This window comes from Octopus bimaculoides, chromosome 25 (assembly GCF_046866305.1).
Source record: "Octopus bimaculoides isolate indiv1 chromosome 25, ASM4686630v1, whole genome shotgun sequence".
Classification (NCBI taxonomy): Eukaryota; Metazoa; Mollusca; class Cephalopoda; order Octopoda; family Octopodidae; genus Octopus; species Octopus bimaculoides.
The window spans coordinates 22,994,372-23,013,009 of record NC_142952.1 but is presented as its reverse complement, the minus strand read 5'-3'; the positions used below and the strand labels follow the sequence as shown (position 1 = coordinate 23,013,009).

The following is an 18,638-nucleotide window of genomic DNA, read 5'->3' as shown; positions in this document are numbered from 1 at the left end:
ATTTGTTTATTCAATTTTAGAAAAATTGAAGCATGTTTGATAATTCTGGAGATTACTGAATTTATTATTGCATAACTTTTGGCTTACTCTGAGTATATAAATATGCATGTGTTGTTGGTGATTTCTTTTCCTCCTTTGGACTTTTCTCTTTCTCCTTTCAGACAAAGAGCTATGCTTGAAATGTCAAACTCTCATTTTACTGAGCGTCAAGCTAATGCATTTCTTGTGCACATCCTCTTGTCCATTAATTTTACTCACTTATTTGAATTAATTGTTGATTTGAATTGGCAATTTACTACACACTCACATGGACTGTCCACATCCTTCCGACTGATTTGGAGTATCTGATTCATGGATTTCTTACTCTACTTTTGGATTGCATTACCTTTAAATTCTTTCAGAGTACATCGTTTCTGCACCTTTAATTACATATATCATCATCATCATCGTTTAACGTCCGCTTTCCATGCTAGCATGGGTTGGACGATTTGACTGAGGACTGGTGAAACCGGATGGCAACACCAGGCTCCAGTCTGATTTGGCAGAGTTTCTACAGCTGGATGCCCTTCCTAACGCCAACCACTCAGAGAGTGTAGTGGGTGCTTTTACGTGTCACCCGCACGAAAACGGCCACGCTCGAAATGGTGTCTTTTATGTGCCACCCGCACAAGCCAGTCCAGGGGCACTGGCAACGATCTCGCTCGAAAATCCTACAGGAGCCAGTCAGGCGGTACTGGCAACGGCCACGCTCAAAATGGTGCATCTCATGTGCCACCCGCACAAGAACCAGTCCAGGGGCACTGGCAACGATCTTACTTGGCTTGCCGGGTCTTCTCACGCACAGCCCATTTCCAAAGGTCTCGGTCCGTAGTCATCGCCTCGGTGAGGCCCAATGTACGAAGGTCTTGCCTCACCACCTCAGCCCAGGTCTTCCTGGGCCTACCTCTTCCACGGGTTCCCTCAACTGTTAGGGTGTGGCACTTTTTCACGCAGCTATCCTCCTCCATTCTCACCACATGTCCATACCAGCGCAATCGTCTCTCTTGCACGCCACAACTGATGCTTCTAATGTTCAGCTTTTCTCTCAAGATACTTACACTCTGACGGGTATTCACATTGACATTACACATCCAACGGAGCATACTGGCTTCATTCTTTGCGAGCTTACGTATGTCCTCAGCAGTTACAGCCCATGTTTCACTGCCATGTAGCATGGTTGTTCGTACGCATGCGTCATACAGTCTGCCTTTTACTCTGAGTGAGAGTCCCTTTGTCGCCAGCAGGGGTAAGAGCTCTCTAAACTTTGCCCAGGCTATTCTTATTCTAGCAGCTACACTTTCAGCGCACCCACCCCCACTACTAACTTGGTCGCCCAGATAGCGGAAGCTATCGACTACCTCTAGTTTTTCACCCTGGAATGAGATAGAAGTTGTTTCCTGTTTGTTTGCAGTCTTTATTGCACCTGAACATCTGCCACAAACAAAAACTAACTTGCTAGTTAACCTGCCTTTGATGTTGCTGCACCTCTTATGTGTCCATAGCTTGCACCGGGTACATCTTATAGAGTTACTACCTACTCCTTTTCTACATACTGAGCAGGGCCATCTACCTGAAGGGGTTTGTGTTTTATCTACCTTCCTACTTATTAGGATTTTGGTTTTAGCTAGGTTGACTCTAAGGCCCTTCAGTTCTAGACCTTGCTTCCACACCTGAAACTTCTCCTCTAGTTCTGATAGTGACTCCGCAATTAGGGCAAGGTCATCAGCATAGAGGAGCTCCCAGGGGCAACCTGTCTTGAACTCCTCTGTGATTGCCTGGAGGACTATGGTAAATAATAGGGGGCTGAGGACGGAACCTTGGTGGACCCCTACCTCTACCCGGAATTCATTGCTGTACTCATTTCCAACCCTCACCTTACTGGCCGCATCTCTGTACATGGCTCGCACAGCTCTCACTAGCCATTCTTCTATCCCAAGTTTCCTCATTGACCACCAGATAAGGGATCGGGGGACCCTGTCAAAGGCTTTCTCCATGTCAACGAAAGCCAGGTACAGAGGTTTATCCTTGGCTAGGTATTTCTCTTGCAACTGTCTCACTAGAAATAAGGCATCAGTAGTGCTTTTACCTGGCACGAACCCAAACTGCATCTCATCTAAATTGATTCGCTCCCTAATTAGTTGGGCTATGACCCTCTCTGTAACTTTCATAACCTGATCTAACAGCTTGATGCCTCTGTAATTATTTGTATCTAAAGCGTCCCCTTTACCTTTGTAGCAGTTGACTATGATGCTGCTACACCAGTCATAGGGTATGACTCCTTCGTGTATCACCTGGTTCGTAATACGGGTGACTAGGCTATAGCCAACACTGCCAGATATTTTGAGCATCTCTGCAGTGATTCCTGATGGGCCGGGGGCTTTCCCGGTCTTCATACTCTTAATTGCTTTATCTACCCTGGTACTATCAACTCGGATAGCTGGTCCCTCTATTGGGTCGACATAAGGCAGGCTCTCTTTCTCCCATTCATTCTCTTTATTAAGCAATCTATCGTAGTGGCATCTCCAGACCTCTTTCTTTGCATCCTCATTTAATGCAAGCGTACCATCATCCATGCGAACACATTTCTCTCCTACAACATCACTATTCTCTCTCCTACACTGTCTTGCAACCCGAAATACCTCGAGTCTTTGGTCCTCACGGCGCAGAACATTGGCGAATCTTTCCTTATCTGCTTCCCCTCTGGCTAAATAAACCTGTCGCCTAGCCTCCCTTCTGGCACATTGGTACAATTCCCTGCTACCACCGTTCTTCCAGTCCTTCCAAGCTTATAATTATTAAAGTGGCTAGTTGCAATTTAAAACCAAAAGGCACAAGTACAATCATCACTAAAGTGATCTGTCTGTCTGTCTGTCTATCTATCTATCTATCTATCTATCTATCTATCTATATACATATATATATATATATATATATATATATATATATATATATATATATGGAGTAAATAATGCAGTTCTTTGAGCTACTTAGCATCTATTTCTAGCATGTGGCGCTACTCATTAGTGCCCTTATCATAATTATATTTATATAATTATATATTTTGTATTAATTCTTTCCTATATGGTTTTATTACATGCTGGCTACCAAATAAAATCTTGTAAAGATTTTATCCTTGATTATATATATATATATATATATATATATATATATATATATATATATATATATATATATATATATATATTCTTTCAATGGTTTCAGTCGTAGGACTGTGGCCATGATGGAATAATTTTTTTCAATGGTGGACAAAGCTATAAATAATGGTTTCACATTTTGGCACAAGGCCAGTAATTTCATGGCAGTCGATGATGTTGACCTCACCGCTCAACTGATTCGCATTTCATAGATCCTGAAAGGTTGAAAGGTAAAGCTCACTTCAGTGGAATTTGAACTCAGAACATAAAGACAAATGAAATGCTGCTAAGCATTTTGCCTGGCAGGCTAATGATTCTGCCAGCTTACCACCTTAGATAAGGCTATATAAATAATAGTATGGAGAATATTGGGTAAAGAAAAATCCCCTTGGTTGAAAAAATTCAAAAATTGCCCATGGGACTCAAATTTACACCTCTAAACATGACAGATGTCCTACCATTATACCAAAGCAATCTTTCAAATTTTTACATCAATTTTGATCAGTGACATTTACATGTTGCTTGTCATAAGAATTTGACATGAAATAAATCCTTTCTTTTTTTTTTTTTGTTAAGTGGAGGAATTCACCGTAGATAAAGCTAAAAATAAGACCAAACAGATGTTAGTGATAAGATGTTTTGCAAACAATTTGCTACAAATCAAGAACTCTGCATACTGGAAGCCATCAAGTATATGGAGTCATCAGGAGAGAATGCGTGCCGTTTCGGGGCCTACCTCTCAACGGCATCAATGCACAATGCCCCCCCACTCACTGATATGAGGCCCCACTTGCTAGATCAACTGGTTATTAAATAAAACTCAATATTTTTCTAGCCATCGCTCATCATCTCTTTTTAATCAAATCCAGTGGCTAGCCTTCTCCACTGTAGTTTGGATATTGGTCGTGGTGGTATTTACTTTACGATGAGTTAGGCCTAACAATAACAGCAGTCGTCTCACACTGTGTCCAACAAACCCTCTACATCCAACTTCAATTGGAAAATGCAGAGTATGGTGGATTCAGCCACAAAATTCAGTTTGAAAATTAACATCCCATAGACTGAAATTCATGAGCCATGTCCAACTTGAACCAAAGTGACACAAACTGATCCCAGTATTATTAAAGAGGAGGAGTTGATAAAGGCCAGCCACTTTATTTGACAGAATCACTGATGAGGATAAGCAACAGAGATGAAAGAAATAACAAGATGAGAAAAACCAGTTTCACATTCAGAAGGTTGAGGGAATGACTGTGACATAACAGACACCTAACTACCCTAATGAAGTACAAAGTACTCTGGGCAGTAGCATGATGTACTTTATTTGAACAGATCTGAGACATGGGTTATACATTTGTAAACAAGGCACGGCTGTATGGCAAGAAGCTTGCTTCCTAACTACATTGTTCAGGGTTCAGTCCCACTGTATGGAATCTTGGGCATCTTCTACTATAGCCTTGAGCCGACCCTTTTCAGGGAACTTTGAAGAGAATAGCTAGCAAGTACCAGAACCTGGTCCAATAATATTGGGATAAAAGATGGGAGGTCAGGCTATTTCCAGTTGAGACTGGGGCTTTTCCCCAAAAATTGTCTGTGTGGAAGATGCTGACATCTCTGGGTATGGCAGCAAAAGAGAAGATATTGAGAGAGGAAGCAGAAAGAGCTCCTTGCTGGTTCTGGAAAATGCGAGAGAAATTGACACACAAGGCCAGAGGAAGATGGCTAGTGACTGACCATCATAGCTGATCCACAAACTGGAGGTCGTCGTCGTTTAACATTGAGATGTCTGAAAAAAGTTGGATACCTCCTGATGATCATCTTTTCCTCTTGGCTGACATAAATGTGGGACTGAATCTACTAATATCTCTTAATAGATGCATCTTATAATAGAAACACACACACACACACACACACACACACACTATAATAAGATACACATGCTTTAGAGCTCATTCCTTTTCTGTAGAACTGGTGGCTGGCATCTTCAATTATAGCCATGAGCTGAGACAATGCCTCGGGAAGGAACTGGTCGAAGGAAACTGTAAGAAACCTATTTTACATATGTATGTGTGTGTGTATGAATGTTTGTGTGTGTGTGTGTGTGTGTGTGTGTGTGTTAACATGAAACTCCACTTTCCACGCTGACATGGGTTGGACAGTTTGACAGGAGCTGACCAGGTGGAAAGCTGCACCAAGTTCCAGTCTGCTTTGGCACAGTTTCTACAGCTGGAGGCTCTTCCTAATGCCAACTACATTATAGAATGCACTGGATGCTTTTAATGTGGCACTGGCACAGATACTTTTACATGACACCAGCACAGGTGCCTTCATGTGGCACTGGAGTGTGCTCTGCTACATGATACTAGCATGAGTCCTTTTTGTGTGACACCGGTACAAGTGCTTTTTACGTGACACTAGAGGAAGGACCTCTCAGCTGAGAGAGGGATATAGAGGACATACCTGTATGTATGGATGGCCACAGTTTTACTTAGCTTGATGTGTCTTCTCAAGCACAGTAAACCATCAGAAGTCTTGGTCCCTTGTCATCTCCTCTGTGAGGCCCAATGTCTAGAGATCCTTTCTCACTACTTTGTCCCACATCTTCCTGACTCTACCCCTTGCACAGGTTCCCTCCACAATTAGAGACTGGCACTTCTTTATGCAGGTGATCTCATCCATATGAATCACACAACCATACCAGTGCAGTCTTTTCTTTTCCACACTCTACAACTGATACTTCAATAAGGAAAAGCACATTAGATAGTATAGATATGTCATGCACTCCCCTGCATGAAATGGTTACAACTGGATGCATTTGATGATCAGTTCTGCTCAATCATAGCTGATCTGGGTTAAACAACAACTACAGTGAGAACAACAATAACCAATACACCGACAATAAACGCAGAGCTGGGTAAATGTTTATTTAAAAGGAGACTTGCAGAATGTGTATGTGTGAAATAGATATAGATAGATAGATAGATAGATACACACACACACACACACACACACACACATATATATATATATAGAGAGAGAGAGGCAGACAGATGGAACCAACAAATCCACTAACACACACCACTACCCTATAAAAAAAATAACAACAATCACTACAGAAAGAAAAAGATAATTCTTTCTAAGTAACAAGAGCTTTTACATTCTTTTTCACAGGAAAAGTGAAGAAGTAACGAGGATTATGTGATGTGCATGCGTTTTCTAATGCACTAAATCCTTTTGTGGACATATGACACCGTCCTGTGTGTTTTAATCAAATCTAGAAGCAATCAATAATTTACTGGAATAACTAACTTAGTAATTAATACACTGGTGTCAGGAACATAATTTAATGAAAAGTTCTTACATAAAAATTATGATGGAAGTATTTTAATTTCAATATTAATATTTCTATTAACATTTCAAAGTGAAGGATTTTGTATCAAAGAAGCAGAAACGGTCCTCAAGAAGGAGGAATTTAGCAAAATTACTTGTTTTGATTTTGTATTTGGTTTGCAAAATATTTTTGTGTGAATTTGTGTCAAGTGTCAAGAGGGTTGTTGTGCTAATTACTTATTTTCTCATTTAACTGATGTTTTGAACACAATTTCATAAAACAAAGTTCTTACATATAATTATGATAGTGTTTTAATTCAAAATCTTTTATCTTTTACTTGTTTCAGTCATTAGACTGTGGCCATGTTGAAGCATCACCTTGAAGAATTTTTAGTTGAATGAATTGACCTCAGTACTTATATTATTGTTAAGCCGCATACTTTTTATATCGGTTTCTTTTTGCTGAACTGCTAAGTTATGAGGATGCAAACACACCATCACCAATTGTCAAGCAGTGGAAGGAGAGACAAACACAGACACACACACATGATGGGCTTCTTTCAGTTTCCATCAACTGACAAGGCTTTGGTCAACCCAAGGGTATAGTAGAAGACACTTGTCCAAGGTGTCACACTGTGGACTGAACCTAGAACCACGTGGTTGGAAAGCAAGCTTGTTACCACACAGCCATGCTTGTACTTGTGGACAATTTAAAATTAAATAACAGAAATCAAATGAAATGATTTCTTCAACTTACTGCAAGTGCAACTGAGGGTTGCATACTACAATGATGATGATGACAACAACAGTATATGCTGTAGTACTCAAGAGGATTTCTCTCACACTGACATCCCTCACCCAGAATCACCTAGATGGATACTTTTATAGATGGTCAGATCACTAAAAGGATGAAAGGTGATGCTGATACAGGCATCAACCGAAATTAGGATGTATTGGCTAAAACAGTGTTGGTCACTTCCACCAACAAAAGGTGTTAAGCGTTTCTGTTACAGCCTATGTCCTTACAAATTAACAACAACAACAATAATGGTTTCAAATTTTGGCACAAGGCCAGCAACTTCAGGAGAGGTATTAAGTCGATTACATTGACCCCAGTACTGAACTGGTATGTATTTTATTGACCCCAAAAGGATGAAAGGCAGAGTTGAATTTGGCAACATTTGAACTCAGAATGCGTAGACAGACGAAATGCTGTAAAGCATTTCACCCGATGTGCTAAAGATTCTGCCAGCTGGTTGCCTTAATAATAATAATAATAATAATAATAATAATAATAATAATAATAATAATAATAATAATAATAATACAAAAACCTGGAAATAGAGGTAACTCGAATGTGGAATCTAAAAACAGAAACAATTCCTATCATAGTAGGTGCCTTAGGTATAATAAAAAAATATTCAGACAAATACATAACAAAAACACCAGGACTTACAAATATATATAACATACAGAAAATTGCACTACTGGGCACTGCACACATCCTACGCAAAACACTTTCAATACAGTAACCATAAGAGCATCACAGCAAACCACAGCACATACCCAAGGTGCACAGAGCTGCGCTCGGTAGTGAAGTGAAAGCACGTTATAAAAATAAAACTACTGAACAATAATAATAATAATCCTTTCTACTAAAGGCATAAGGCCTGAAATTTGGTGGGAGGGGCTAGTCAATTACATCCACCCCAGTACCCAACTGGTACTCATTTCATCAACTCCGAAAGAGTGAAAGGCAAAGTCAATCTCAGCAGCATTTCAACTCAGAATGTATAGGACAGACGAAATACTGCTAAACATTTTGCCCAGCATGCTAATGATTCTGCCAGCCTTAATAATAATAAAAATATTAAAAATAATAAAAATAATAATAATAATAATAATAATAATAATAATAATAATAATAATAATTCTTTCTGCTATAGGCACAAGGCCTGAAATTTGGGGGAGGTGGGTGCTAGTGAATTATATTAACTCCAGTATATAACTGGTACTCATTTCATTGATCCTACTAAGATGAAAGTCAAAGTTGACCTTGGCAGAATTTGAACTTAGATCATGATGACAGATGAAATGCTGCCAAGCATTTTGCCCTGCATGCTAATGAGTCTATCAGCTTGCAGCCTAAAATAATAACAAGAATCTTTTACAAAGTCCCTAAACATTATATCTATGGATGCAGTAAGGAAAATGTGAGTATGTGTCATTCATGCTTTTCTCAGGATTGGAGTTGAGTCTGTGTGAAGTGGAAACAGTGCCACTGGAAGCAGAATGAAAGGTTTGAAGTGAGGTAGGGAATAGAAACAGGGTACATGTGGATAGCTTTAAAGAGAGAGAGAGAGAGAGAGAGAGAGAGAGAGAGAGCAAAGGGGGTGATTGTATGTGTGTATATGAATGCATGTATACATAGGTACATGAGAGAGAGAAAGAAAAAAATAAAGGGAGAGGCCCTTAGAACATCATCAATAAGAAAAACAACAATAATTTGAAAAAAAAAAAACATGAATAGACTAACATAATAATAATAAAGAAACTAAGGAAGAGAGAGAATAAGGGGTTAACTTAGATAAAGAAAGGGGTAGCAAAAAAGGTCTGGTCCTTACTGTGACATGTTAAAGCTGTGATGAGAAGAAGAAAAAGTATTCTGTACATCATTGACAAGTTTTGGCAGACACCAACCAGCCAGTAGTGATGGACTGTATAAATTCCAGGGGGTGTTTAGTGTAAGGGAGAAGTTTAATTTACTACACCCTTGGTAGTGGCGATGGCAGTGGTGGTGGTGGTGGTGGTGGCGGTGGCAATTGTGATTATGGATCAGGACAGCCTCTTTTCACTTCTGCCCCTTATATAGATGCTTCTGGTAATAAATAGTAGTAGTAGTAGTAGTAGTAGTAGTAGTAGTAGTAGTAGTAGTAGTAAGGGGTAGTGGTGGTGGTGGTGGTGGTAGATGTAGTAGTATTAGAAGAAGTAGTACTTGTAGTAGTAATAGTAGTAGTAGTGGTAGTTGTGGTGGTGGTGGTGGTGGTGGTGGCAGCAGCATTGGTTGTGGGGAATGGTTTGGGTATAAGCACTCACAGAACATCACCTCTTGCTTTCAGCCAGTTACAGTTTTCCTTCTTTACTCATCTTTCTTCCAGCCTCTGCTCCCCCTACCCACCACCTACCCAACTTCTGTACCATTCAATAAATACACACACACACACACACACACGTCTTTTCACAGATATACATACAAACATGTATACATACACATGTTCCTCACCACCACCTCTCTCTCTCCACACACACACACACACAAATATATTATGCACATACGCACCCATTTATACATACACAGCTATGTATAGAGATGTGTATGCATATACGCATTTATTTCTACATATAGATATACACACACACATATATAAATATATATACATATATACTATATACATATATATATATATATATATTGAAACTTACACTTGTTGAATAAATGTGTGCCCACGGTATGTATGTATGTATGTATGTATGTATGTATGTATATATATATATATTTGTACATATACATATATACAAAGTATTTGTAGAAACTTGTTTATGAAATATCTATGGTGTTTATGTGTCAGTGACTGCGTGTGTGTGTGTGTGTGTGTGTGTGTGTGTGTGTGTGTGTGTGTGTATGTGTGTGCGTGAGTGTGAATCCACACAGAATGACAGAGAAGGGGTGGGAGGTTTAAATGAAACATTCAAAATGGAAGGAGAAGGGAGGGGGGAGGAGGATGACTTGCAGAAGAGAGGAAGATATGTCTTGGTATGTAACTAAGGATGGGTTAAAGTGCAAATCAATCAAAGGACTCACCCACCACCACCGCCGCCGCCACCACCACCGTCGCCGCCGCCGCCACCACCACCGTCGCCGCCGCCACCACCACCACCACTGCCACCACCACCATCACCACCGCCGTCACCTACAACTACCATAGAAAATGGTTTTGTAGCTGAAATTTGGGGCCCCTCAACAAGTGTGTATATGACTGATGCTTTATTTTATAAGAAAGGATTAAAAGGTGAAGTTAATCTTGGCATGATTTGAACTTAGAGCAAATAATGGTTTCACATTTTAGCACAAGGCCAGCAATTTCAGAGGAGGGCAAGTCAATTACATCAACCCCAGTGATCAACTGGTACTTCCACCTGCATGCTGTGTTGATACACAGCATGCAAGTGGAACACACTATGGGATTTACTTCACCTGCATGTTTTGTTTTAAGAAAAAATTATATTTATCAATTAGGATTTTATTATAGATATTTTTTGTCAATTGTCTTTATATTTTACATATTTTTCATATATAGCAAAAGTTGTTTGCGATGTTTATACAGTTTCTTTGGCATTATGAATATGGAATATGTGAACTTAGTACAGATAATTTGACATTATTCTTGAATTCTGCATGCAAAAACATATAAGCTACAGGTATTCTTTTGTCTTGGGACAAATTCTTTGTTGACCAGTGTTATTCTTATCGTAGTCTACAAATCCAAACATGAAACCGTTACTCAACTTTGGAGTTTTGGAGACAGACACACACATCCATTTATATATTAACGATGTACACAAATACATGGCAGGTAATCATAATACTGAAATACGCATAACGTAAACACATGCAGACAAAAAACATATAGGCGCAGGAGTGGCTGTGTGGTAAGTAGCTTGCTTACCAACCACATGGTTCTGGGTTCATTCCCACTGCGTGGCACCTTGGGCAAGTGTCTTCTACTATAGCCTCAGGCCGACCAAAGCCTTGTCAGTGGATTTGGTAGATGGAAACTGAAAGAAGCCCGTCATATATAGGTATGTATATATATATATATATATATATAATTGAGATGGTGTGGCCATATTGTTCGAATGGCAGATGAACGCATGCCGAAACAGCTGTTTTATGGTGAGCTTGCAGAGGGGAAACGTTATCGGCATAAACCTAAAAAAAGGTTTAAGGATGGCATAAGGACTGCTATGAAGTCAATTGGAATGGCTCCAAAAGATATAGAAGTCCTCACTTCAGATCGAGTTGGATGGCGAACAAGGGTGTGGAGTGGAGTGAAAGCATTTGAAGAGGCCAGGATGATGCAAGCAGGGCTCAAGAGATATTTAAGGAAAAATGTAAAGACTGAGAAGGTGAATGACAAGGACCTTTTTGTGTGCACAGTCTGTGACAGACCATGTCTGTCCTTGGCTGGCCTCAAATCTCACCTGCGAACCCATGGAAAACAAACCTCATCCAGCTATTCTGATTATATGTCTGTGCACACGCTTGAATGTGGTGTGTGCCAGAGGGTTTGCAAATCCAATGGGGGTCTTAAAAGACATGTTAGGATCCACAATGAGCAGAACTTACTTGCAGGTATTGGTAGTGCAAATCAGAGGTGCAATCTGTGTGGGTGTTTTTTCAAAACACTGTCTGGTTTAAAAAGCCACATCAGACGCCATGAAAGGGCTAAGGTGTAGGTGCAGGAGGTGGTCAAACTCTGTTTAAGGAGTAGACAACCACCATATATATATATATGTATGTGTGTGTATATGTTTCTGTGTCTGTGTTTGTCCCCCCCAACATCGCTTGACAACCGATGCTGGTGTGTTTACGTCCCCGTAACTTAGCGGTTCGGCAAAAGAGACCGATAGAATAAGTACTAGGCATCCAAAGAATAAGTCCTGGGGTTGATTTGCTTGACTAAAGGCGGTGCTCCAGCATGGCCACAGTCAAATGACTGAAACCAGTAAAAGAGTAAAGAGTATACAATCAATGAAGAGACAAAAGAAACAGTAAGATGATACATGTTGATTTTAATAGGTATTTCTGTTTATTTAGAAACCTACAATGAAGAGACGCTAAACTATAAATTACACAGGGTACAACCTTAAAGTTGACACGACTTCGCTAAACGCAGAAAATTTCTGTCTCGCCATTGGCTATAAATACAATTTTTTCGATTTTTAAACCTCTGTAATTTTTTCCCCCAGTTTTTTTCTCCACAACACCATACCTTCATTGCAATTAGACCGGAAAATTTTATTATTATAGCTGATTTTCAGATTTTTTACTGTCTTTTAAAAAATGCATATTTTGCAAATGAAAAAACTAAATCCTCTTAATGAATAGTATAATATTGATTTCAGATTTCAGCTCAAAGCCAGTAATTTCAGCAGACGGGTAAAGTTGATTACATCAACCTCAGTGCTTAACTGGTATCAACCCTGAAAGGATGAAAGGCAAAGTGGACCTTGGTGGAATTTGAGCTCAGAACGAAAATGCCACTAAACATTTCATCTGGTGTGCTAACAATTCTGCCAGCTCACTGCCTTAACCCAGAACGAATAATGCAAGGCATTTTGTTTGACACCCAAAATATTCTACTAATCCACTGCTCTTGAATATATAAATATACGTGCGTGCGTGTGTGTGCGTGCGTGCGTGCGTGCGTGCGTGTGTGTAAGAGAGACTGAGCGAGAGAGAAAGTGTGTGTGTCTATATATCTTTTATTTGTTTCAGTCATTAGACTGGGGCATTGCCTTGAAAACTTTTTAGTCAAATGAGTCAACTCCAGTACTTATTGTTTTTAAGCCTAGTACCTACTCTATCAATGTCTTTTGCCAATCCACTAAGTTATGAGGAGGTAAAGAAACCAACAATGGTTGTCAAGCAGTGGTAGGGAATTATATATATAAAGAGAATGAATGGGAGAAAGAGAGCCTGCCGTATGTTGACCCAACAGAGGGACCAGCTATCCGAGTTGACAGTACCAGGGTAGATAAAGCAATTAAGAGTATGAAGACAGGGAAAGCCCCCGGCCCATCAGGAATCACTGCAGAGATGCTCAAAATATCTGGCAGTGTTGGCTACAGCCTAGTCACCCGTATTACGAACCAGGTGATACACGAAGGAGTCATACCCAATGACTGGTGTAGCAGCACCATAGTAAACTGCTACAAAGGTAAAGGTGACGCTTTAGATACTAATAATTACAGAGGCATCAAGCTGTTAGATCAGGTTATGAAAGTTACGGAGAGGGTCATAGCCCAACTAATTAGGGAGCGAATCAATTTAGATGAGATGCAGTTTGGGTTCGTGCCAGGTAAAAGCACCACTGATGCCATATTTCTAGTGAGACAGCTGCAGGAGAAATATCTAGCCAAGGATAAACCTCTGTACCTGGCCTTCGTTGACATGGAGAAAGCCTTTGACAGGGTCCCCCGATCCCTTATCTGGTGGTCAATGAGGAAACTTGGGATAGAAGAATGGTTAGTGAGAGCTGTGCGAGCCATGTACAGAGATGCTGTCAGTAAGGTGAAGGTTGGAAATGGGTACAGTAATGAATTCCGGGTAGAGGTAGGGGTCCACCAAGGTTCCGTCCTCAGCCCCCTCCTATTTATCATAGTCCTCCAGGCGACCACAAAGGAATTCAAGACAGGTTTCCCCTGGGAGCTCCTCTATGCTGATGACCTTGCATTAATTGCGCAGTCACTATCAGAACTAGAGGAGAAGTTTAAGGTGTGGAAGCAAGGACTAGAATCGAAGGGCCTTAGAGTCAACCTAGCAAAAACCAAAATCCTAATAAGTAGGAAGGTAGATAAAACACAAACCCCTTCAGGTAGATGGCCCTGCTCAGTATGCAGTAAAGGAGTAGGTAGAAACTCTATAAGATGTACCCGGTGCAAGCTATGGACACATAAGAGGTGCAGCAATATCAAAGGCAGATTAACTATGAAGTTAGTTTTTGTATGTGGCAGATGTTCAGGTGCAATAAACACTGTAAACAAACAGGAAACAACTTCTATCTCATTCCAGGGAGAAAAACTAGAGGTAGTCGATAGCTTCCGCTATCTGGGTGGCCAAGTTAGTAGTGGGGGTGGGTGCGCTCAAAGTGTAACTGCTAGAATAAGAATAGCCTGGGCAAAGTTTAGAGAGCTCTTACCTCTGCTGGCGACAAAGGGACTCTCACTCAGAGTAAAAGGCAGACTGTATGACGCATGTGTACGAACAGCCGTGAAACATGGGCTGTGACTGCTGAGGACATGCATATGCTCGCAAGGAATGAAGCCAGTATGCTCCGCTGGATGTGTAATGTGAATGTGCATACCCGTCAGAGTGTAAGTATCTTGAGAGAAAAGCTGAACATAAGAAGCATCAGTAGTGGTGTGCAAGAGAGACGATTGCGCTGGTTTGGACATGTGGTGAGAATGAATGAGGATAGCTGCCTGAAAAAGTGCCACTCCCTAACAGTTGAGGGAACCCGTGGAAGAGGTAGGCCCAGGAAGACTTGGGCTGAGGTGGTGAGGCAAGACCTTCGAACATTGGGCCTCACCGAGGCGATGACTACTGACCGAGACCTTTGAAAATGTGCTGTGCGTGAGAAGACCCGGCAAGCCAAGTGAGATCGTTGCCAGTGCCCCTGGACTGGCTCTTGTGCGGGTGGCACATAAGATGTACCATCCTGAGTGTGACCGTTGCCAGTACCGCCTGACTGGCCTTGTAGGGTTTTCGAGCGAGATCGTTGCCAGTGCCCCTGGACTGGCTCTTGTGCGGGTGGCACATAAAAGACACCATTTCGAGCGTGGCCGTTTTCGTGCGGGTAACACGTAAAAGCACCCACTACACTCTCTGAGTGGTTGGCGTTAGGAAGGGCATCCAGCTGTAGAAACTCTGCCAAATTTAGATTGGAGCCTGGTGTTGCCATCCGGTCTCACCAGTCCTCAGTCAAATCGTCCAACCCATGCTGGCATGGAAAGCGGACGTTAAACGATGATGATGATGATGATGATATAAATATATATATATATATATATATATATATATATATATATATATATATATACATATATACACAACAGGCTTACTTCAGTTTCTGTTTACCAATTCCACTCACAAGGCTTTGGTCCACACAAAGCTATAGTAGAAGACACTTGTCCAAGGTGCCACACAGTAGGATTGAACCTGGAAACAAGTGGTTGGAAAGCAAGCTTCTTTCTGTCCATTTTCCATACTGGCCTGGTTATGAGTTGGGTGCTTTGACAGGCTCTGATTAGTTACAGAGTTGTGTCGTACTCCAGTGACTACCGAGGCACAGTTTCTCCAGCTGGATGCCTTTCCTAACACCAGCCACTTTATAGAGTGATGTGTCCTTTTTTTGAGGCCTCAACACTAGCAAAAATCATTTCATAACTTGCAAGGCTAGTGGGGCCCAGAGTGGCTCCTAAAACTGAGGGAGAACAGAAGCGAAAGTTGGCAATGATTCTGGGTGGTAAGATGAGGGAGAATAAGTAAGCCAAGAAGAGATTTATAATTAGGATAGGATGGTAGTGGGGAGGGTAATAAGAGTAGTAGAGTATTTACTAATTCAAAGGAGACAGTATGGAAGGGATAGGGGAAAGGGAAGGGATTAATGACAGGAATTATTGAGAGGGGTAGAGTGAAAAGGTGATGTGAAAGTTGTGTAAGAGGATCTCAGACTATTTTATAAGGGTGAGAATGGACAGAAAGTGTGAGGGGAAAGATGGCAGTAAAAGAGAAATAGACTAGCATGGAGATAATTCATGACAGAGTGATTGAAACAAGAAGTGTGACATAATTCCAGAGGAAATTGATTGAATTACGAATACAAGAGAAAAGAAATATAAAAGCTGAAATTATGCAGTTAAAGAAAGAAAGTGATAAAAAAGTAGCCAATAAAATTTTATTAAACAATATAGAAATGAGGTTCCCCCAAATGGAGTTCATTGAGTAATGTTATTCGACAGGGTGCATAGCTCAAGGATCAGGGAGACTTTCCAGGTTGAGCTGCTACTTCTCAGCATTAAGAGGTCATGGGCTCTGCTATTAGAGACAGGTGTTCAGAATGTCACAGGAAAGAATCACAAGGCTGATACATATAGCCAAACCATCTACCTAGGGGTAGACCGAGAATGAGATGGTTGGATAATATCCATTGTCTCAGATGGTCAGCTTTGGGAATCCAGTTGGAAAGTGTAATGATGGATGCTTCTGATAGGACCCTATGGAGGAGGTACCTGAGGGCTTTCCCCAGTGACACTCCCAGGAACAGTAGGCAAAGAAGATGAATGGATGGACTATAGAAATGGCACTTGATAAAACACAGTATACTTTAGATGAATTAAACACAACAACATAAAGAAACTACTCAAACTATACAAAAGAAGAATTGCTCTACTCACACTTAATACTGACCAAATTACACTCTTCAACCTTGGTACTAGCCTTCACCTCCATTTGGACCAACACAAAAAAGAAGTTGGAGTCAAATTTCTAAGCTTAAAAAGTCAAAGAGTAGCCAAAACATCATAAACACTGAGAAAAAACTTAAAACCCTATTTTGCAGCAAACATAATCAAGTCCCACAAAATAGCAAAAGTTTATTATTTAACATTAAATGATAAAATAAAAAAAAAAAACACTACATGACTTAAAAGATAAACAATATAAAAAATTGTAAGCAGGGAAAAAATAATATATTTGTGATCATGGATAGAGAAGAATCCTTGCTGTCGTCATCCTCCTCCTCCTCCTCCTCATCATCATCATCAAGCCAGAAGGCTGTGCCAAACTCTACTGCCTGCTTTAGCATAGTTTTTACAGTTGCATGCCCTTCCTAACACCAAAATATAAGAAAGATAGAGAAAGAGCCTTCCAAAGTCATATAGGCTCTTGGGCCCAGTCTCCCAGTTTCTGTAGTGTAAATATTCTCCACCTGGATGGGATACTAGTCCATTGTAGGATTACTCATTTTTGCCAGCTGAGTGGACTGGAACAATGTGAAATGAAGTGATTTGCTCAAGAGTACAACACATTGCCTAATCCAAGAATTGAAACCACAATCTTATGATCATGAGTCCAACACCCTAACTGCTAAGCCATGCATCTCCACTAGAGTAAGAATGACTGTGTGGTAAGTAGCTTGCTTACGAACCACATGGTACTGGGTTCAGTCCCACTGTGTGGCAACCTGGGCAAGTATCTTCTACTATAGCCTCGGGCCGACCAAAGCCTTATGAGTGGATTTGGTAGACAGAAACTGAAAGAAGCCCATCGTATATATGTATATGTATATATATATATATATATATATATATATATATATATATATATATATATATATATATATATATATATATATGTATGTATGTATGTATGTATGTATATGTATATATATATATGTATATATGTATGTATGTATGTATGTGTGTGTGTGTATATTTGTATGTCTGTGTTTGTCCCCCCAACATTGCTTGACAACCAATGCTGGTGTGTTTATGTCCCCATAACTTAGCGGTTCAGCAAAAGAGACTGAAAAAATAAGTACTAGGCTTACAAAGAATAAGTCCTGTGGGGCAATTTCTTTGACTAAAGGTGGTGCTCCAGCATGGCCACAGTTAAATGACTGAAACAGGTAAATGAATAAAAGAGAATTTATTCAGAGATAAAAACAAATTCACTGAAATCAAGAAAGATAACACCAAACAGTTAAAAGTAAAATTAACCAAATGAATTACAGTGATAAATACAGGAATAAGACTCTCTTACTTTCCACTGACTGAGCACATATGCAGCATAGTAAAATTTCACAAACAAAACAACCCCTCAGACACATAAAATCCTACATTTTCAATCAACCCAAAAATAGCATGACAAAAGAATACACCACAAAAAATATAGAGTAGGTCAAAAGTCACGCACAAAATAAATTCAATACACTCCAGAATTGTCAAAGATATGCTTCAATTTAAAAAAAAAACTGAATAGAATAAATGAAATAGTGATGAATACAAATGTACTTGTACATGATGAACAAAATGAACAACAACAACAACAACAACAACAACAACAACAACAACAACAACAACAACAATAACAATAATAATAATAATAATAATAATAATAATAATAATAATAATAATAATAATAATAATAATAATGGATCTTTCTGATTTGGCGGGCGCCACTTGTTTTCTTAACGAAACATTTTCAAACTTGGGACACTGGTTGAATGTGTCATATAAAACATCTTTTACTCTTAGTGTTATTGAGAAAAT

The 18,638-nt window shown here is 40.0% G+C and overlaps 1 protein-coding gene across 4 annotated transcripts in view; it reads right to left on the bottom strand.

The window, feature by feature from the left end:
- Window positions 1-9,816, bottom strand: part of LOC106872917 (uncharacterized) — a 150,926-nt gene extending 141,110 nt beyond the window's left edge. For 2 of the 4 annotated variants that reach the window (XM_014920095.3, XM_089342028.1), the window contains exon 1: window positions 9,149-9,432. In XM_014920095.3, coding sequence (XP_014775581.1) covers window positions 9,149-9,200 — 52 coding nt within the window. In that variant the 5' untranslated portion in view covers window positions 9,201-9,432. Of the gene's footprint in view, window positions 1-9,148 lie in introns of all 4 variants that reach the window. The other 2 variants (XM_014920094.3, XM_014920093.3) reach the window with 2 other exon arrangements.
- Between the last annotated feature and the right edge of the window lie 8,822 nt (window positions 9,817-18,638).